At 47.3% G+C, this 17,438-nt stretch overlaps 1 protein-coding gene across 1 annotated transcript in view; it reads right to left on the bottom strand.

Annotated features, from left to right (window-relative positions):
- The window catches only part of med27 (mediator complex subunit 27), a 45,457-nt gene that overhangs the window by 16,145 nt on the left and 11,874 nt on the right, over positions 1-17,438 (bottom strand). Inside the window, exons 3-4 of the mRNA XM_077004102.1 lie at positions 13,528-13,658; positions 4,023-4,116 (exon numbers count right to left, since the gene is read on the bottom strand). Coding sequence (XP_076860217.1) covers positions 4,023-4,116; positions 13,528-13,658 — 225 coding nt within the window. The remainder of the gene's footprint in view (positions 1-4,022; positions 4,117-13,527; positions 13,659-17,438) is intronic.

Genomic DNA, 17,438 nt, shown 5'->3' on the forward strand with positions numbered 1-17,438 from the left:
CCCTGAAGAGGGTGAAACACTTCTAATGCAAATCAATATGGGGCCAAGGTGACTTTAAGATTCAATTAATAAGACAAGGCACAGAGAGAGAGAGAGAGAGTGAGGGAGAGAGAGAGAGAGTGAGGGGGAGAGAGAGTGTGAGAAACATAGCAGGCAGGACTAAGAGGTACAGAAAACAGTGACAAACTAATAAAGCAGCAGACATCTAATTTAAAAACATGTCTGGATACAGAAGCGTTTCCTCCGCACGCTCTGGGAGGGCAGCATGATGTAGCTGTGGGTGGGATGTGGCGCTGGTGGGTCTCCGATCAGCACCACCAGACGAGTGGCAGGATCCAGTCAGCAGCGACACGCTAACCAGCGCTGTGTCACATCTAAAAATACAGCCCTGCTCTCCCAAGGAGGAGGGAGATCACTGCACAACGTCTGCAGAGGAGGAGAAGGCGGAGCCAGTGGCTGTGGAAAGCCTGGGGGAGGTGAAGGAGGAGGGATGAAGAGGGAGGGGTGAAGGAGGAGAGGGGGAGGGGTGAGGAGGGAAGGGGTGAAGAGGGAGATGTATGAGATGCTCATTAGCGACCACTAATTATGTCCAGGGACCCGCCCCTTCCCTCTGCCCTCAATGTCCTGACCTACTTAATGGCCCATGCCAGGCTCCTCAGAGATTCATACACACAGGAGAGCAAGACCGCCACCGTGCGAGACCGCCACCGTGCGAGACCGTCGCCGCACGAGACCGTCGCAGCACGAGACCGTCGCAGCACGAGACCGTCGCCGCGTGAGCCCATCCGTCAAGCAGCTGCCAGCCGTGGCCCATTCCGCACGGTGTTTGTGTTTGGTGTTCCCACTCTACACGGTGTTTGGTGTTCCCACTCTACACGGTGTTTGGTGTTTGGTGTTCCCACTCTACACGGTGTTTGTGTTTGGTGTTCCCACTCTACACGGTGTTTGTGTTTGGTGTTCCCACTCTACACGGTGTTTGTGTTTGGTGTTCCCACTCTACACGGTGTTTGGTGTTGTCTCTGTCACACGGTCCACTAGGAATTGGTGGATTTTGTTTGTTACAACCTGATTTGGGAGTCATTCTTCTTCCCGGAGCGGATCTCTGTTTTAGTAACTGCAGGCCTATTTTATTGTCAAGCATAAATCAAGCAAGCTTACGGTTAGTTTGCCAGTAACGTTGGTCTATAAAAAACACCCTGATGGAGCTTTAAATACAGCTGAATGTGACTTTGATGGCTCGTTCTCTTCTGGAAGACGGAAGATTGTGAATTTTTCAAATCAAAGTGTGCTTTCTTTCTCTCTCTCACACACACACACACACACACACACACACACACACACACACACACACACACACACACACACACACACACATACATAGCCAGTGCCACCTTCCGTGGGAGACTTGTGTTGGCGGTGCTGGGTCACCGGCACCAGACACGGTCCTGCCGACACCGCTGCACACGCCTCCACACCACATCCCACCGAGCAGCAGCCACAACACGCCAAAGCATCGAGTCCATGGGAACCGTGGGAAACGGCTAGTGACAAACGACCAGCAAATGGCCACCTGCCAAAGTGTGTGCGCTCGTGCCAAACATACTCGCCGGATGAAAAAGTTTTGTTCTGGAGGTAGCCTACAAGTTGATCAACTAAAAGTCTCAGAGGCCATATAGTTTGTAATCTAGCGGAGTGGCTTTGTAAATGAGAGGGTTTGTAGAGCCAGTGCTGGGCCTGCCGTTTCATCTGCTGCTTTGATTTCAGTTATTACTGGATGAGTGGGGCAGGCTTCAGGGAAGTGAACACTCACCAGTGAACACTCTAGTACTGCTCACTCCACTCACCCCAGCAGCAGAGCACTCCGCAAACAACACAAGAGAGGGAGGGAGAGAGAGGGAGGGAGTGAGGGAAAGAGAGAGAGAGACAGAGAAAGTGGGAGAGAGAGGGAGAGACAGAAGGAGAGAGAGAGAGAAAGAGAGTGTGAAAGAGAGGGAGAATGAGAGTGAGCTAGAGACCCTCCTCTATACAGGTCCCTTTACCTGGCCAGTGTAAAAATCTCACATTTCCTCTTGAAAGTGCTTTAATTAAAAAAAAAAAAAAAATACAAGGATGGATTGTTTCAAGTGTTTTTATACTCCCTGAAAAAAGAAAACAACAACAACAACAACAAGAACAGGGAAAGGGCTCAAGCAAAAAGCGCGACGCTGACATCATGATTGATGTGCTGGCCCTTCCAGGGCTGATTAAAGTGTTAGTACTCCTGCTTCCACAACACTCTGGCTGAAGCAGAGCAGCGGACCGGCTCGCGGACCGGCTCGCGGACCGGCTCAGGCAATTGGCTGTGTGTTCACAGTGCTGGGGTGATTCTTAAATCACGCAGTGTTCAGAACCTGCGGTGAGAGGTCGCCTGTAACAACCAGAGCCTTTCACTTCCAACAGCAGCGCTCGTGCGATCAGAGGCGAGGAGCCGTCCACAGAGACGCCGGACTGTCAGGGCGTTTAAACGGAGGCGGTGGGTCAGCTGAGCCCCGACCCTCGCGACCTCGTGACCTCCGCCACCCTGCTGGACGTCCGCCAGCTGAGGAGACGTGAGGATTATGTTTGCTTTAATACGGTAATTAGGAGGGCAGAGAGCTACGTGCAGGGATTAAAATAAAGGGATCGGTGGTGGTGCTTGGGGGGGTGTTGTTAAAGCATGGCGTCTAGTTCAGGGGGTGAGGGTTGTTGGGTGAAGGGCGAGGTGCCCACCGTGCCAACTGGGCCATCTGGCAGTGTGTGGGTGAGAACCAGCACGGGCCCACGGCTGGGGAAGAGGGCATTTGTAATCCTCATAACACTGCTGCCAAGATCTCTTTCTTTCTATTGCTCCCTTTCTCCCTCTCTCTTTCTTTCTCTCTCTGCCAAAAAAACATGATTTCTGTGGTGGAAGACAAATCACACGAGGGGAGATGGTTGAAATGTGGCGGCGGGTGATGGACACTGGGTGTGTGGGTCTTGCCTGGCAGCATTAAATTAGAGCGGCCCTGTGACATCAGAAATCATCACGTACAGTACCAACGGTGCAAAGCCCGGTACATGTCAGGAGGAGCAGCGCCGTCCAGCGCCAGGGCCCCGCCCTCCAAAGAGCCGCTAGCAGGCCGCACGAGGGGACGCTGCTAACCACACTGCATTCGATAGCACGGCAGCGAAGAACTGGGAGTCCGACTCTGACGCTAACGTAAAACTCCTGCTTATTCTTCTTGGCAGAAAAACCTGCATTCCTGCACTGGTCAAACATCTCCAGTACCAGCAATTTCTGAACGTCCCAAAGGGACGTTTACGGGGACAGCCAGAGGACAAAGCCTCCAACAGCGAGACCAACCCCCGAGATGAGGACACCTGGAGTAGCCCCTCCACTCAGTGTGAGTCCTTACAGTACTGTACAAACCCCTAAGCACTCCGCACAAAAAAACATATATAAATACACAATACATGCTGCACATTACGGGCATCCAGCAGACCAACTTCAGCAGTTATTCACTGTTTCTAAAATATTTTCCAGGCCTTTTTGAGTCCAGATTTTGACTAGGACGTTAATTGTACCATGTAACGGAAAACCTGAAATATGAGTTATGAAGCAGAGAAACACACACGTACAGACATTGTGCTCTTTTAAAATCTGAAATTACTCTAGAATCAGAATCCCAGAATCCTAATCCTTAGAACTCTGAACCTATTTTACCTATGACAAAAGGTCCACACTTTCCTCAAGATTTCCTCAATTTTTGTTTTCAGGTCTGAAAATGATTGCCTTCAAATTTAATACTTTCTAAGTATTTCAGAACCGTGTGTCATGACCGTTTTGTTAAAAGGTTTCGTTGTTAAAAGGATTTAGTCTTTGCCAAACTAGGGTGTTAAAGCTTGGCCACAGTACACGTCGCCCCAGGACGACGGGGACGACTTTGGCTTGTGACAGCAGAGACTCGTGGAGGAAGCCTGTACAACAGGTGACGTTCATGCGGGATTTACGGAGGCAAACTCACCAGGAGCACGGCAGACGTTCCGTTGGGTCGGAAGAGCTCGATGGACAGGTCGGGAAACATGCGGCCGATCCGAGAGATGACATCGTCCACGTACCTGCGGCAGGAGCGGAGGAGAACACATCCTCACGTTACGCAAACATGCTTGAGACTTGCACGCTCCATCTCGAGGGCTCACAGCTACTGTAACTGCTAACGGATCAATCGGGTGAGGAAACATTATTGAAGAAGTTGTGTATTTCTTTGCATTCGATGATATTGATGTGTTCGGTTCAGCTTGGCGATATATCCATGGGTCTTGTCCTGAGTACACAGTGATCTATGGCCTGCACCTCTGACTAATTCTCATTTCACAATATAGCAGCTTTCAGTACAACCATTGATTAGTGAGGATACTTCACAGACAGACAATGTTAAACAGACCTGATTCACAGCTTCCCTCTTCCAGGGCATGAAAATAAAACAAAAAAACAAGAGAGAACAACCATTCAATCACCACACACACACACACACACACACACACACACACACACACACACAGCCTGTAATGTTTTCAGACGGCCACAGAGCGACAGCTGCATGACTCAGTGCTCTTTAACGCTGACAGAAACGAGCAGGAAAATGTTAGCAATGCGCTAAAAATGCCATTAGCCACTGGTTAGCGGGGCAGCACTGTCTGGTACATCCTCTCTGGATCTCTGCGTTCCCCTTCACTCTTTAGAGGTGAATGAGCATTTAAAGCATCTGTCATGGATGCTGTACCTGCTCGTTAGACACTAGGACGCCTCGGGCCGTGTGGGCCTGGCCCTGAGCCCCCCCCCCCGGGTCAGCAGAGCCTGCGCCAAGAAGAGGCGACCCGCCTGTATCGGCGGGTCAATGCTAATAAGGGTTTAATGAAAATCTCCTTTGCCATCAGCTATCAATAGACTTGAGGGACTGGGCCTGCACACAAAAGGGAAAAAAATAATTCATTAAAGAAGTGCCTGAAAGGCCCTGGTCAGGCTGGGGATTAGTTTAAGAAGTCATTTGAAAGTTACAGGGCCAAATGTGCTCTCTCTGTGCTCATTATAAATGACTGTCAATCCAGTACACACGAGTATGTGTATACATGTACACACACACACAAAGTTTTGAATGTAACTGTCCAGCCTCCTATGGCAACATCAAAAACCAGCAGAACAAGCTCAACACAGCGCCCCAACACAGAGGTAAACACAGAGGCCCAACACGGTGCCCCAACACAGCGCCCCAAGACGGCACTCCATCCCTCTCTGACAAGCTCAGTCACACAGTTATTTAATAGCATGAATCAAATTACAGGGCAATAAATATTCAAGACGGTTGTTACAGTTCACCCTTGTGTCTTATGTTGTTTATCTTTATAGACTGAGCAGGTGAACACAAATAACGCAGAGTTTTGACATTGCTCATAAGAAAAAAATCTGATACTAAAAAATGTCATATGACGTAGTTTAATTTTGCAATAACATCAGAAATGTCAGCAAGCCATAATTATCAAGGTGGATTCGGGGGCGCGGGGCTGACATATAGAGCCAAACCTACATGTGCACCCAGACCTCCAAACTCGGCCAAGCAATTAATATTCTGATGTGGCATTGGCAGTTTATTGGCAGTGGAAGAGCTTAAAGGTAATCGAATGAGGTGTGCAATTACATCTCAATCGGCCACCCAGAGGGGAACCAGGCGGTAACAAGACGAGGCACGTTTTAATATCTCAGCGTCTCCCTGCGCCACTGCGGGACGCCAGACCTGCCCAATTTTCATGGATAATAATTCATCACCACTGCATTCTGACGCCCGGCTTTCAGCACGCCTGACGGTTCATCTGCCATGTCTTCATGGAGTACTCCTAACGCTGAAGAAAACACATCAAACTTTTGCTAAGAGGTTAAGACACATCCATGTTTTCTCAAGGCGTTGGTTCATCTTGGTTCTAGGAGTACAAAGCGTGTGATCTGCAGAAAGCTGCACGCCAATGTTCAAAAGTGTTCAAAGGTGCCGTGTGGCCAATAGTGACGGGAGTTTACAACATGCCACGCCTTCCCAATTAGCATATTGTATTCTAAAATCGACACACTGGTGCAGTCGAGGCCAGGCCCACATTTGTTCTCTCTGTGTAGGAACACAGCAGCTACCTGTGAATCAGCAGATTAAATGTGAGGTGTTAGAGAAAGCCAGTCTCAGCTCGTAATTGGGCCGAGCCAGATTGGAGAGGCTAGCAGAACCAGCCTTGCTAAACTGGGGGAATTTGAGGTGGACTCTAGGGAGTTTCCAGAAGGTTCCTGCTGGTCTGGCCCATAGGTGTTCAGTCAGTCCTCATCTTCACTTTGTGCCTAAGGAGCACTGAGAAAAGTGCTAAGAGCATTTTCACACTTAATTTTCAGTCTTTTGGCTAATTTGCTCTGATCCAAATCAGTTAATGACTTTGTAAATTTGGAGCGTTTAGCACTTGGTTTGGTTTCATACATGGAATCCTAGCGCACCAAAATGCCTCACCATACGAGAACCTTCTCGCCACATGCTGTCCAGATCTGTCAGGGGCGAATGGAAGGAAGTAAATACAAGATGATGTACTTCCATTCTGGACTAGTGCATATTCTTATGCAGTTTGCCATGAAGCAACTACACACCCCATAGTTGGGTCAGATCGAGGTCAGATCATGAACGAACCGTTCCAGAATTCATATGGGACCAGCGCGAGACCACGCCCACTCCTGCGATTACTGCATTCACACCTGCCCAAACAAATCACACCAAGGCTGCAAACGAACTAGAGTCAGATATAACCAGACTAAAAACCGGAGGTGTGAATGACACCCTAAATTACAGTTTGTCATTACACAAAACATTACCTTCTGAAGATCACATTGACCTGTATTACACTGGCGTGATCACAGTCCACACAAAAAGAAAGGCGTATTTTATTTATTTACTGCAACGACCAGCTTGTGAAGGGGGTGTGAGCTACCAGCTCGGAATGACACCAGCATTGCTCGACGCTGTAAGCACAAGAGGGTGTTCAGTGTGCGGAACAGGACGCTAAAACCAGCGCTCACCGTCTCCAGCCGGCCAGAGAGATTTAGCCCTCCACCCACCCTGTAATCTAAATGCAAAGTTAATGAGGGCTCAGTAGAGCTACACATTAGGGTGGTGCTGTTGCTCCTCACAGCGCCCCACGTGCTAATGTCTCGGCTTACTGCCGGCCGACTGGATGATGAAACCTTTTCGGCAAACTTTCAATCGTGAGCTTTCTGATAAAAAAAACCCAAATTAATTAAAAATAACCCGTACAAAGCGAAACACAGCGCTATGGGTACGGGCATCCTGAACGCCGTTTGCAAACAAACAAAAGCAGAAGGAAAAAAACAACCCTGCCCCCCGTTTGTCTCCGCGGAACGTGTTCAGAGCCGTATGATTGATGGTACAAAGTGATCAAATAGCCCTTTCTTGTGCCCGTGAGACGCTGTGATGAATGTAGATGGGGGGGGGGGGGGGGGGGGGGGGGGGGGGGGGGGGTGTGGGGGGCTTCATCTCTTCTCTAATCAGGGATCACCAGCCACTGAAATTTTCATATTGCTCCAGCTGAAGCTTCTCTGCTGCACTGCAGTACAGAAACCAGACGCCGCCGTAGCACTATTCCGTTTAATCGCAGAATCGTTAAAAATAGGACACACACAACTTGCCTGTGCTTGAAAAACCAGTTTGTTGTATTAGAGCAATAAAGGCCCCATACACATATAGGTTTAACGACGTGATCACACCCTGTGGTTTAATATACTTGTCAACATTGATTTTTGGCCATCTGTTGTTACAAATATAGCATAAAGGCTATAAAATGCTAAAAAAATCTTTAAAGCACCTCATGGTATTTGAGATTTATGTGGTACATTTCAGGGTTAAATATTTTACAAGAGGAACAATCACACCCCTCTATAATGCTCTAATAATTGATCAAATGATCATCTTCTAGCTCTATTACTATTCTGTCAATTACGGGTATTATTGTATAATACAATGGATCCTTAGCTAACTTGGGCTTATGCTTTATAAGAGCATTCGAACACTTTACCTGTACAATATATTGCTTGTTGATTATAATTGCAAAACCTGCCAAGATTTTTTATTATGTGCAGTGAACATCATAACTGATATGAACTGAGTTATGACTCTAAACGTTAATGTAATCAAATATACATAAATAATTATGGCCAAATCAGTAAAGGATTGGGCAGGCATCACAGGTAAAGGCCAAATTAAGGCCAAAGTTGTACATATACCCAAGCTAAAAACATTCAAATGTACTTTTTCACAACATTTCCTGTGTTAAGTCAATTGGGTTATGTACTTGGGCTATGTTATGCTAGTGGGTCAATGGTTTATATTTGGGGGTATTGGCTTTGCACTGGCCAAATTGAATCAAACACATGGGGTGAACTTGCACAAGCTTCTCAGAGGAGTTTCCTGGATTTGGAGTCCGTTCTTAAAGCTTCAAGAGGGGCATCTTTCCAGCACAAGAGCCCTTTGGGTCTTTGACATTAAGGGGTGGTTTTAAATGGTGGATGTAAATATTGTGGCACCAGATACCACCAGATCCTTTGTAGTTGTCTCGAGTTCATTCTGTAATTGTGCCTCCTTCCTAACTGATGCAGGGCGTGTATGGTCCTGAGATTTTGGGTTTAGATACAACTGCTCAGATTTGTTGGTTTTGGGTTTATTTCCATCATTATTTGTGTCAGCGTTGTGCCGATTTTGTTTAGCACCCACCTCTGCACTGGAACTCCAAGATTGGCATTTAACTCCTGGGACTTGTGGGATATTACTCACATAAAGGGAGAAACAGACTGGTATACTGGGACTTTTGCCTTTGTGCCCTATACATCGTCATCCATAAACCTTTTAAATAGACACTTTTAACATATATGGACATTCTAGTACTAGGGTTATTGTTTCTGGTGTTTTTGAAACATGATTATTGTTGCTTCTGAATCTGCTGTCTCTACTATTGCTCCCAGATGGAAGTATTGGCATGGCTTCAGACCAGTCACTGTGTGAGACCTCTATCTCCATTTTAACCTGTATAAAAATTACCTTCTCATATTAGCTGAAACTACCACCATGTCCTGACAGTAGCATGTGAGAATCTGTGAAGATATATGATGTTCATCTGATTCCACTTATTCGTTAAATGCCATTTTTTGAGTCCACCATGTCCAAATCAAATTAACCAATCAGAGCCAGCGGGAGTGTCTGACTGAATGTCAATCACTGCACGTACAAGTTCCTTGTCCTCTCACCTTGGCCAGCATAATTAGTGAGATACTTCAGGAACTTTGCAAAAGCAATGGCAGATAAACAACCATCAGTGAAAAATCTGGCCATCCATCCTTTGCAAACAACAGCTTAGATGACAAAGACAAGAAAAAAAAAGAAAAACGGGGAAAACAACACCGCAGCTTTTCAGCTCTTCGATGGTGGAAAGGGCTACGGGACATGAAAGGATTCAGAGTACAGTACAGGTAGCCACTTTGCTGCTTGACAGGTAGCTAATTACTACCTGCTTCATAGATTTTTTCATTTGATTTTCAAAAGAAATTAGCCACAAAGCTAAGATGGTAATGGTTACCACAACACTCTGGAGCACTTTTCTCATTTTCCTTTATTGTTGCGTTCGGGCTAACGTTATGCTATGTAATGCATGTTTTCTGATGCAAAGGTTTCCTAAAGTTGTTTCATTCGGATGTTGCTGAAAATGATGTTGTGAAGTGCCCAGGAAGTGGTATCGGTTTGGTGTTCCTGCTAATGTGTGTCTAAGCTCTTACAGTTGACGTCCTCATAAGTGGTTTATGGTGTATTTAGCTCTATAGGCAAGTTTATTTATATAGCACCATTTATACACACTGGCAATTCAAAGTGCTTTACACAAGAAAAGAAAGAAAGACTATACACTACAGTTTCTGCCATCAAGCATCTAAGCTCTGAAATAAGTGTGTAGGTATTTCACCAATAGATTTTGGAGTAGATTAATTTGCAATATCTAAAAGATTTATTTCTGCTTGTTCATTGGCTAGCAGTGTTGATACATCAAAATGTGCACAGCACTTTGTAGGGGGGGGGGGGCTAGAGTGCTGCTCAACCCTACCAACTGGAACTGTAATTACCATCACAAAGTCTGGCAGGACCGTCACTACTTGCTTGCATATACAACCATCCACCCTACCACGCACTCATCCACCACCCACCCTCCCACCCACTCATCCACCCCACCACCCACTCATCCACCCCCACTCATCTACCCTACCACCCACTCATCCACCCCACCACCCACCCTCCCACCCACTCATCCACCCCACCACCCACCCATCCACCCCCACCACCCAATCATTCACCCCACTCATCCACCTTACCACCCACTCATCCACCGGACCACCCACTCATCCACCTTACCACCCACTCATCCCCCCCACCACCCACTCATCCACCCCACCACCCACTCATGCACCGCTCCCGGACCGCGCTGTGGCACCGGTGCCGTCCTGGCTGGCCCTATGACTACTGCACGTCACGATAAACTCACTCCATTCACTGTTCAAGACATGCAGACCAAATATACTCCAATATAGACAAGAGAGTCTTTTTTATTATTACTAATGTTGTTAATCTGCTACTTATTTAAAAGGGCATTAGAACATATCTGATGGGTCAAGGCTGAAACTGAATCTGTGTGGTGGGTGTGTAATTACTGAGATGTACAGGCTTAATGCTCTTGGACAGCTCATCTTGTGCTCCAAAATCTGTTGAGTGAATTTATTACTACAAGTATAATCACCCATATTTATTTATCCCATTATGAACCATAACTGCTGTCCAAATAGCGGCTGGGAATCTGTTTGTGTGAGGCTCGGCTTCCACGGTGCCAAATCAGCTGTGCAAATGCTTCCTAACTCAGTCTGGAGGAACATTCGACGCTCACATAGACAACGGAGCCCCCAGCATCATGCTGAGCGTCCACGGGACTGCCAGTACCCCGCAACGCCACTTTAACGGGACGGTCATGAAGAAGGGGATCTCCTAGCACTCTGTGAAACATGAACACAGTGAAGAGAACCATCTCACCATCACACCACAGGGTGGGTCCTTCACCGTTTGTCATGCGTCTACGTTAAACTTCCCAGCGAATTAGCACGTCCTCGAAGACGAATCAGCAGAAAAGCAGAAAACTAAAAGCAGAAAACATGGCTAGGTACGTGCAGGGTCTTCCTCCTCCTCCATCCCTTCAGGTTGGAGAACATCTGGGATTTGGCTGTGTGACTCCATCAGGACTCGTGAGACAGACCCATGACACCTCAGCCACGTGGAGGATCGGGTCATGTTGGGTCATGTTGTTCTGCGTTTGTTAGCATGTTCAGCGACATGCTATCTTCTGCCCGGTTCAAACATTAAAAACTCCAGCTGGATATTTAAATGTCTCTCTGAATGAGCTGGCTGAGATCTTCTGGACTGTACCCACTACATGTTCCCTTCAGGAGATCCTGGGTTGGACCTGGGTGGGTTAAGGTTCCCTACTGTGTCCTTGCACACGGCCTCTCTGTGTTCAGGCACCAGTGCCAAACATCACAAAATATAGAACAGGACATGGGCATTTGCACAACAGCCAAACCCTCTATGATTTACACCCGCTGTATTCTGGCCTTTTATAAATATAATACTTAAAACATTTTCTCTTACAATATTCATTGTATTTATTTTCTGAATTTAATATTTATAGAAGACAAGCATTCACAAGGTACTACAGTGCTATAACAGGACTTCATACTTTGTTAGATATTCTGCATGCAGCTTTTCAGAAGCGCAGTCACACATGCAGTTAGGGCGCACGCATCGAGTTGGGGCGCACGTGTTCCAGCAGAAGCAGTCCTAGCTTTTGGACCCCTCAGTTGGTCCACGTGTGAGAGCCGGCAGCGAGGAGGACGGGGGGAGGAAGGAGGAAAACATCAAAGCAAAGCGGCGAGAAGGCCGCGCTGCATAATTCATACGCTGCTCCTTTTAGAAATGGCAAATTCATCAGGACAATGGCAGCTGACAGAGGAGCCACGTCCCCCTTCACCTCGCCCAGCTCGACGCCCTCTGGCCCTCGCGAAGAACGCCATGCCATGTCATACACCCACAATGCACTGCAGGAAAGGGCCACCACTGATCCACTTGGAGCAGATTTATCATGACACTTACGGACGTTAACAATGTTTTTTTTTCATACCAGACAAGGAAGAAAGGCATGCGAGTGGAGTGGCAGCATGCTTACCAAGCACAATCAGAATTCCATTAGGACCCGGCCGCTTCTGACATTTGGAGCCGAGGCTTCGTGTTGTGACATTAGGTCCGTGCAGCAGCAGAGCAGGGGGGTGGAGGTGGTGGTGCTGGGGTATGTGTGCCATTTTAAAAAGTCAATACTCATATTTTCCCTCTTTGTCTTTGAACAGAGAGTAAAACCATAGCAGCAGGTTTCAGGAATGGTACCGACGTGGCAGGCCCAACGCCCGGCCAAACACATCGAATCCACGCGATCACTCGGACAGACAATAAAAGATCGTTGGCGGTAGGGACCGTCGAGCGCTTCTTTGTCTGCGCTCCTTTCAAACGTGTCTTTGTGTGCGGTGGGAGGAGCTTCACCTGCTCACCCCTCCCCTCTACGCCCTCTTCCCCTCCACTTCATGCGCTCCCGCCTTTTTCATCTCTGTCCAGAAGCCCATTGCTCTGCATCTCTCATCCTCCTTTCGCCTCTTATCATGGCAGGCCGTCCACGACCCCACCGACTCCGCACGCACACCACAAACACAATGGAGCATTTTTCTTTGCCGCCATATGTGCACAAGCGCCCAAACGCAGGCGTGGGGAGAGGTTGGGAGCTTGGAGCTGAACAACCAACAGCTGCTACACTCTCTTTCCTTTTCTCTTATTAAACTATTGCAATTGTAGTATGCAACCGGACGGTCTTAATCTTCACACACGCTGATGAGGTGCCGGGATGAAGGGAGGATGGTTTGAAGGCTATCTCCATAAGCCTTCTGAAAGGCCTTTTGAAAGGTGCTTCAGTGCCTGCGTTGTGCTGAGGTCTGGCGTTCCTACCGATTCCAGCTCAGGGTGAAAATTTGATCGTTCTGTAAATTAGCAAGCATCTTCAGAAAAGTGTCGCACTTTTGTGCCTGGTGGTTGTGGCGGTTTAAAATGAATCAGGCTTTAAAGGAAAAGTGGGAATGCATATGTCCATAGGTGTACACATGTTCATTTAAAGTGGCATAAACTTTATATTAAAAAAAAAGGCTTAAAACACCCACACAGGCCTAGTACAAATTAATGCCTAAACATCAAGGAAACCTCACACATTAAATAGCACCAAGCAATGCTAACACACAATATGGTCTTAAGGCTCGAGTTGTATGTAGAACTACGCCCTAATGTGAGGGACTGAGGGGGCGGGTTCGGTACTCACTGGATGGGCAGGACCAGGGTGCTGGGCTGTACTTTGGGCCTTCTCTTTGCTGAAGCTCCGATCTGATTGGCTGAGCGCTTGAGTGACTGCTGGTTTAGGAGGCTGGAGGCCAGGCCTGCATGGTACTGCAACTGGAGAAGCAAAGCAGAATGGATTCAGTGTGGATTCACGCTGGTAAACAAAAGGCTTCCTGTCAACATTGGGAGACTGTGAACAGCCGTTTAAAATGAAGCACCACTGTGTTCCCTGAGTGGCTGCTGACACACGCCGAGAGGACGTAAAGGCACATAACGAGTCACCTCCAAAACCAAAAAGGCACAACTCATGATGGAGGACACTGTAAAACTGTAAATGGTACTTTCAATGTTCTCCAAGACCTGTCCGTTTTTGCTACAAGCCTCTTATTGCTACATGTACCATCTGAATTCTACACCAACGAAAGCTGATGGAGCATTAATGAAAATCCCAGCCAAGAAGCTTTTATGGTTGTTCAAAAGTAATGGTGAAGTAAAGGTGTGGGTGTGGTGGTGTCAGCAGACCTTTGCTTTGTTAGGGTACTGGCTTGAGGTGAAGTATCGCTACAACTATGATGAGGCTGAGGATCTGTAGCTGTCTGGAGGACCCAGAAAATGGAGATGTGAAGCTGAAACACCACAACTCCATCATCATTTCACAATCTCTGGAAGGAATTCTGTCATTTCACAGACTTCGGAAGGGTTTTGGGAAGCTTACTGACAAAAAAAAAGAGATTAAGCCAATACAAACTAATTGGACTTTGTCAATGTTTACCAAAAGCAACAGTCACAATACCAATCATCTCCTCTGGGAGGAGGGACAGTTGGTTGCACATAGTACCTCCCCCACCCAATCCCCACCCAAATGCTTCCATACTTTGGCCTCATTCCTCCATTTGTCTCTTCCATCTCTCAATCTTGCCATGGCGTCTCTGGCGTTCGCGATGTGTTGGCTTGTTGGGGCCTGTCGGCTGCGTTCCTCCTTGACTGATGAAATGGTGTGAAAGCCATCAGCCAGCCAGAACACACAGGTGTAACGCTGCATCGGTCTGCTGCGAGGAGCTCCGTTGATGGACGTGACTGACTCGGGACGACGACCATCTGTCGGCGCACGCCCGTGGTCTGATCTCGCCTCCGTCTCAGCCCGGCACACAGATCGTGTTTACCTCAACCAGCCACAAGACACTTACCAGGAAGACCGAAGGAGTAGGGGACATATTTTTGCCTGAATACATGTTGTGTACGCGGGCAACCGAAAGCGAGAAATGGCACAGCTGCTGAAGGAAGAAATCTCTTCTAATCAAACACGGGGCACATCTGAGGGGGAGGGGGAGGGGGGGGTAGATTCAGCACAGGGAGCCTCAATAGTCCAGGGACACATGTCGGCGTCGAGTGCCTTGCGGGAGAGGTTTTGATCACCCTCCATGATGCCGTTACCCAATCTCCTGTTTAGGGAGCCATCGCCACATTCCCCAACACAGACTCTTCAATTAGGAGTCACGTGCACAGGCAGCTCATTAATCGCTATTAAAATATTCCTCCTATTGAGCTAATTAGGCCTGTTCAGCGGCTGCCCAATGGCGTCGCGAGCGGGGGAAGCAGATGGCGCAGCCCTCCCCTGCTTCATTTGGCTGACCAAAGCAGCTGCGCTAACAGGGAATTATTTTAATTAACTGGATCCCATTTTAGCGGCTAATGAGAGTAGTTTGTAAGGCCTGGGTCCTGCGGAGCTGCCAGCCAGTGGTGCAGAGACAAGCAGAGCCGTGTGAAAGAACTAAAGAAATGAATGTATAAGCTGGTAGATGAATAAATAAACGGGCGTATAAATAAATACATGCGTAAGTAGAGAGACATTCCACAAGGTGCTGCCGTTGAGACAATGCAGCTCAGGTGTCATGTCCCGGCATGCGTGATTCGCTGCTTGCTAAATCTTAATATTTTTGCACGCTTTTGCAAATAAGGACTCCTTCCCTTCATATTGGTTAGTCACTTCAACACTTGTGAGGGGACGGGATAAAGAGAATTTACTTCTCGCATTGAACGGTTTGCCACAACCTAGAAATCTCCCTCAGAACCGTCTCGCTCGAAAGCGGTGTGGAAATGCGGTGGAGCGCAGAGACGCCTCGGGACGCCTCGGGACACCGCGTATTGGTAGCTTGTCTCTGCTTGTGTCGTGCTTGGCATGTGTCCCTGTTTCCCACTATCTGTGCCATTCAATTAGCACAGGGTCTCTTCCCACCGCCAGCCCTCGAGTCCAGCTCTTCCCACTGAAGCAGCTCCTCCTGGTGGTCCCAACTCCTTGACTCAGCTCATGGGGAAAACATCTGCCTCAACTAGGACGTGAAGACTCTCAGGAAAAGAACGAAATGGAAAAAGGCAGGAGGAAGCCAGAGACGAGAGGAGAATCACATATTGTGACAAGGACTAAAAGAGAAAGGATGGACAAGAATGAAAGAGAGAGAGGATATCAAAACTAAGGAAGATTGCAGAGGATGATGGAGGGTTGAGAAGTTAGTAGAGAACAACCAAAGGTGCGAAAATGCGGAAGAAATAAGGGAAGAAACAAATCGTAGCAGAGAGAAGGGAGAACAAACAGGTGTGTGTGTGTTTGTGTGTGTGTGAGAGAGAGAGAGAGAGAGAGAAGAAAGTAAAACCAAGATAAACTGGGCAGTGGTGTGTGACCTCCTGCAGGAACGGCGACAGAGGCTAGGAGGCGCACCAGAGCAAGACAAGGACATTCTGCCAATCCCTGTCTCACCCCCCACCCCACCCCACACCACCTCTCCCACACACAGTGCCATCACAAGGAGCTTTTTAACACTCATGCCAGAAGATGCACACATCACCACACTAAATACCAGTCATACAACTGGAGATGGTGAACAAGAACTACCTGTAAAATGCTACAGAGAAAAAAAACGTCACTTTAAGGTTTGCGTTACTACAGCTTCAAGAGGAAAAACCTACTGGTGGTTGGGATGTTCTTCAGTCTGAAGTGCTTGTGTCCTAAATATTTGGTTGAATGTTCAGCACATGGGCAGATATCCGGGGAGTGAGATACAACCCTTCAGCAACAACACCACTTCTTGCAGTGTTCAGATCTGCAGCTAATTGCACACTCACATCAAAACCAATATCTATTCAAAGGGGCTTCGCGCGGGAGACCAAACGCACCTAACGCATACTAAGTGAAGTAGTGAAATAACTCCCTTTGAGCCCTTACTGGTTGTAATTCAGCGCACAGAAACACTAAAATTACTGCTCAATTCTTTCCCTCAAATTCTCCTAAAAATAACACACTCTGGAGGGGAAATTGCCTCGATTTGTACAAAATATATTATAAATATATATATATATATATATATAAATATTGATTCTGGTTGCTTTTGAAAGGTGTCTTGCTCAGGGTAACAAAAACAATGAGCTAGTACACATGTTTAAGTGTAGCTCCGACTGGTGTGAGACGATAAAGAGCACTTCAGAGTTATAACCCTTACATCACGCCTGGGTCGGGTGTGCTCAAACCACGCACCTCCACCGAAGACGTGCACAAGCTGGTGTACAAGCTGGAAGGGTCCATCAACATCTCATACATGTTGCTATCTTACATGATTCATTAAATGAAAAAAAATAACCTAATTTTAAATAAACGTGACATTTCTGCGCTGTTGGTGTTGTGAAACTTCTCTCTAGATCACAATGTGTAGAAGCTTCACGTGGTCATTCCTGAAGCACCAGACATCCTTTATCCGAGATCACATCTGGGTTAGGAATGTCCCAATCCAGCTTTTTGAACTTCCGATCCGATACCGATATTTATTTGCACTTCCGATCCGATACCGATATCGACCGGCCTATTCGAGCATGTATTAAAGTTTAAAGTTATTTAGCCAACTT

This window comes from Brachyhypopomus gauderio, chromosome 4 (genome assembly GCF_052324685.1).
Source record: "Brachyhypopomus gauderio isolate BG-103 chromosome 4, BGAUD_0.2, whole genome shotgun sequence".
NCBI classification, from domain to species: Eukaryota; Metazoa; Chordata; class Actinopteri; order Gymnotiformes; family Hypopomidae; genus Brachyhypopomus; species Brachyhypopomus gauderio.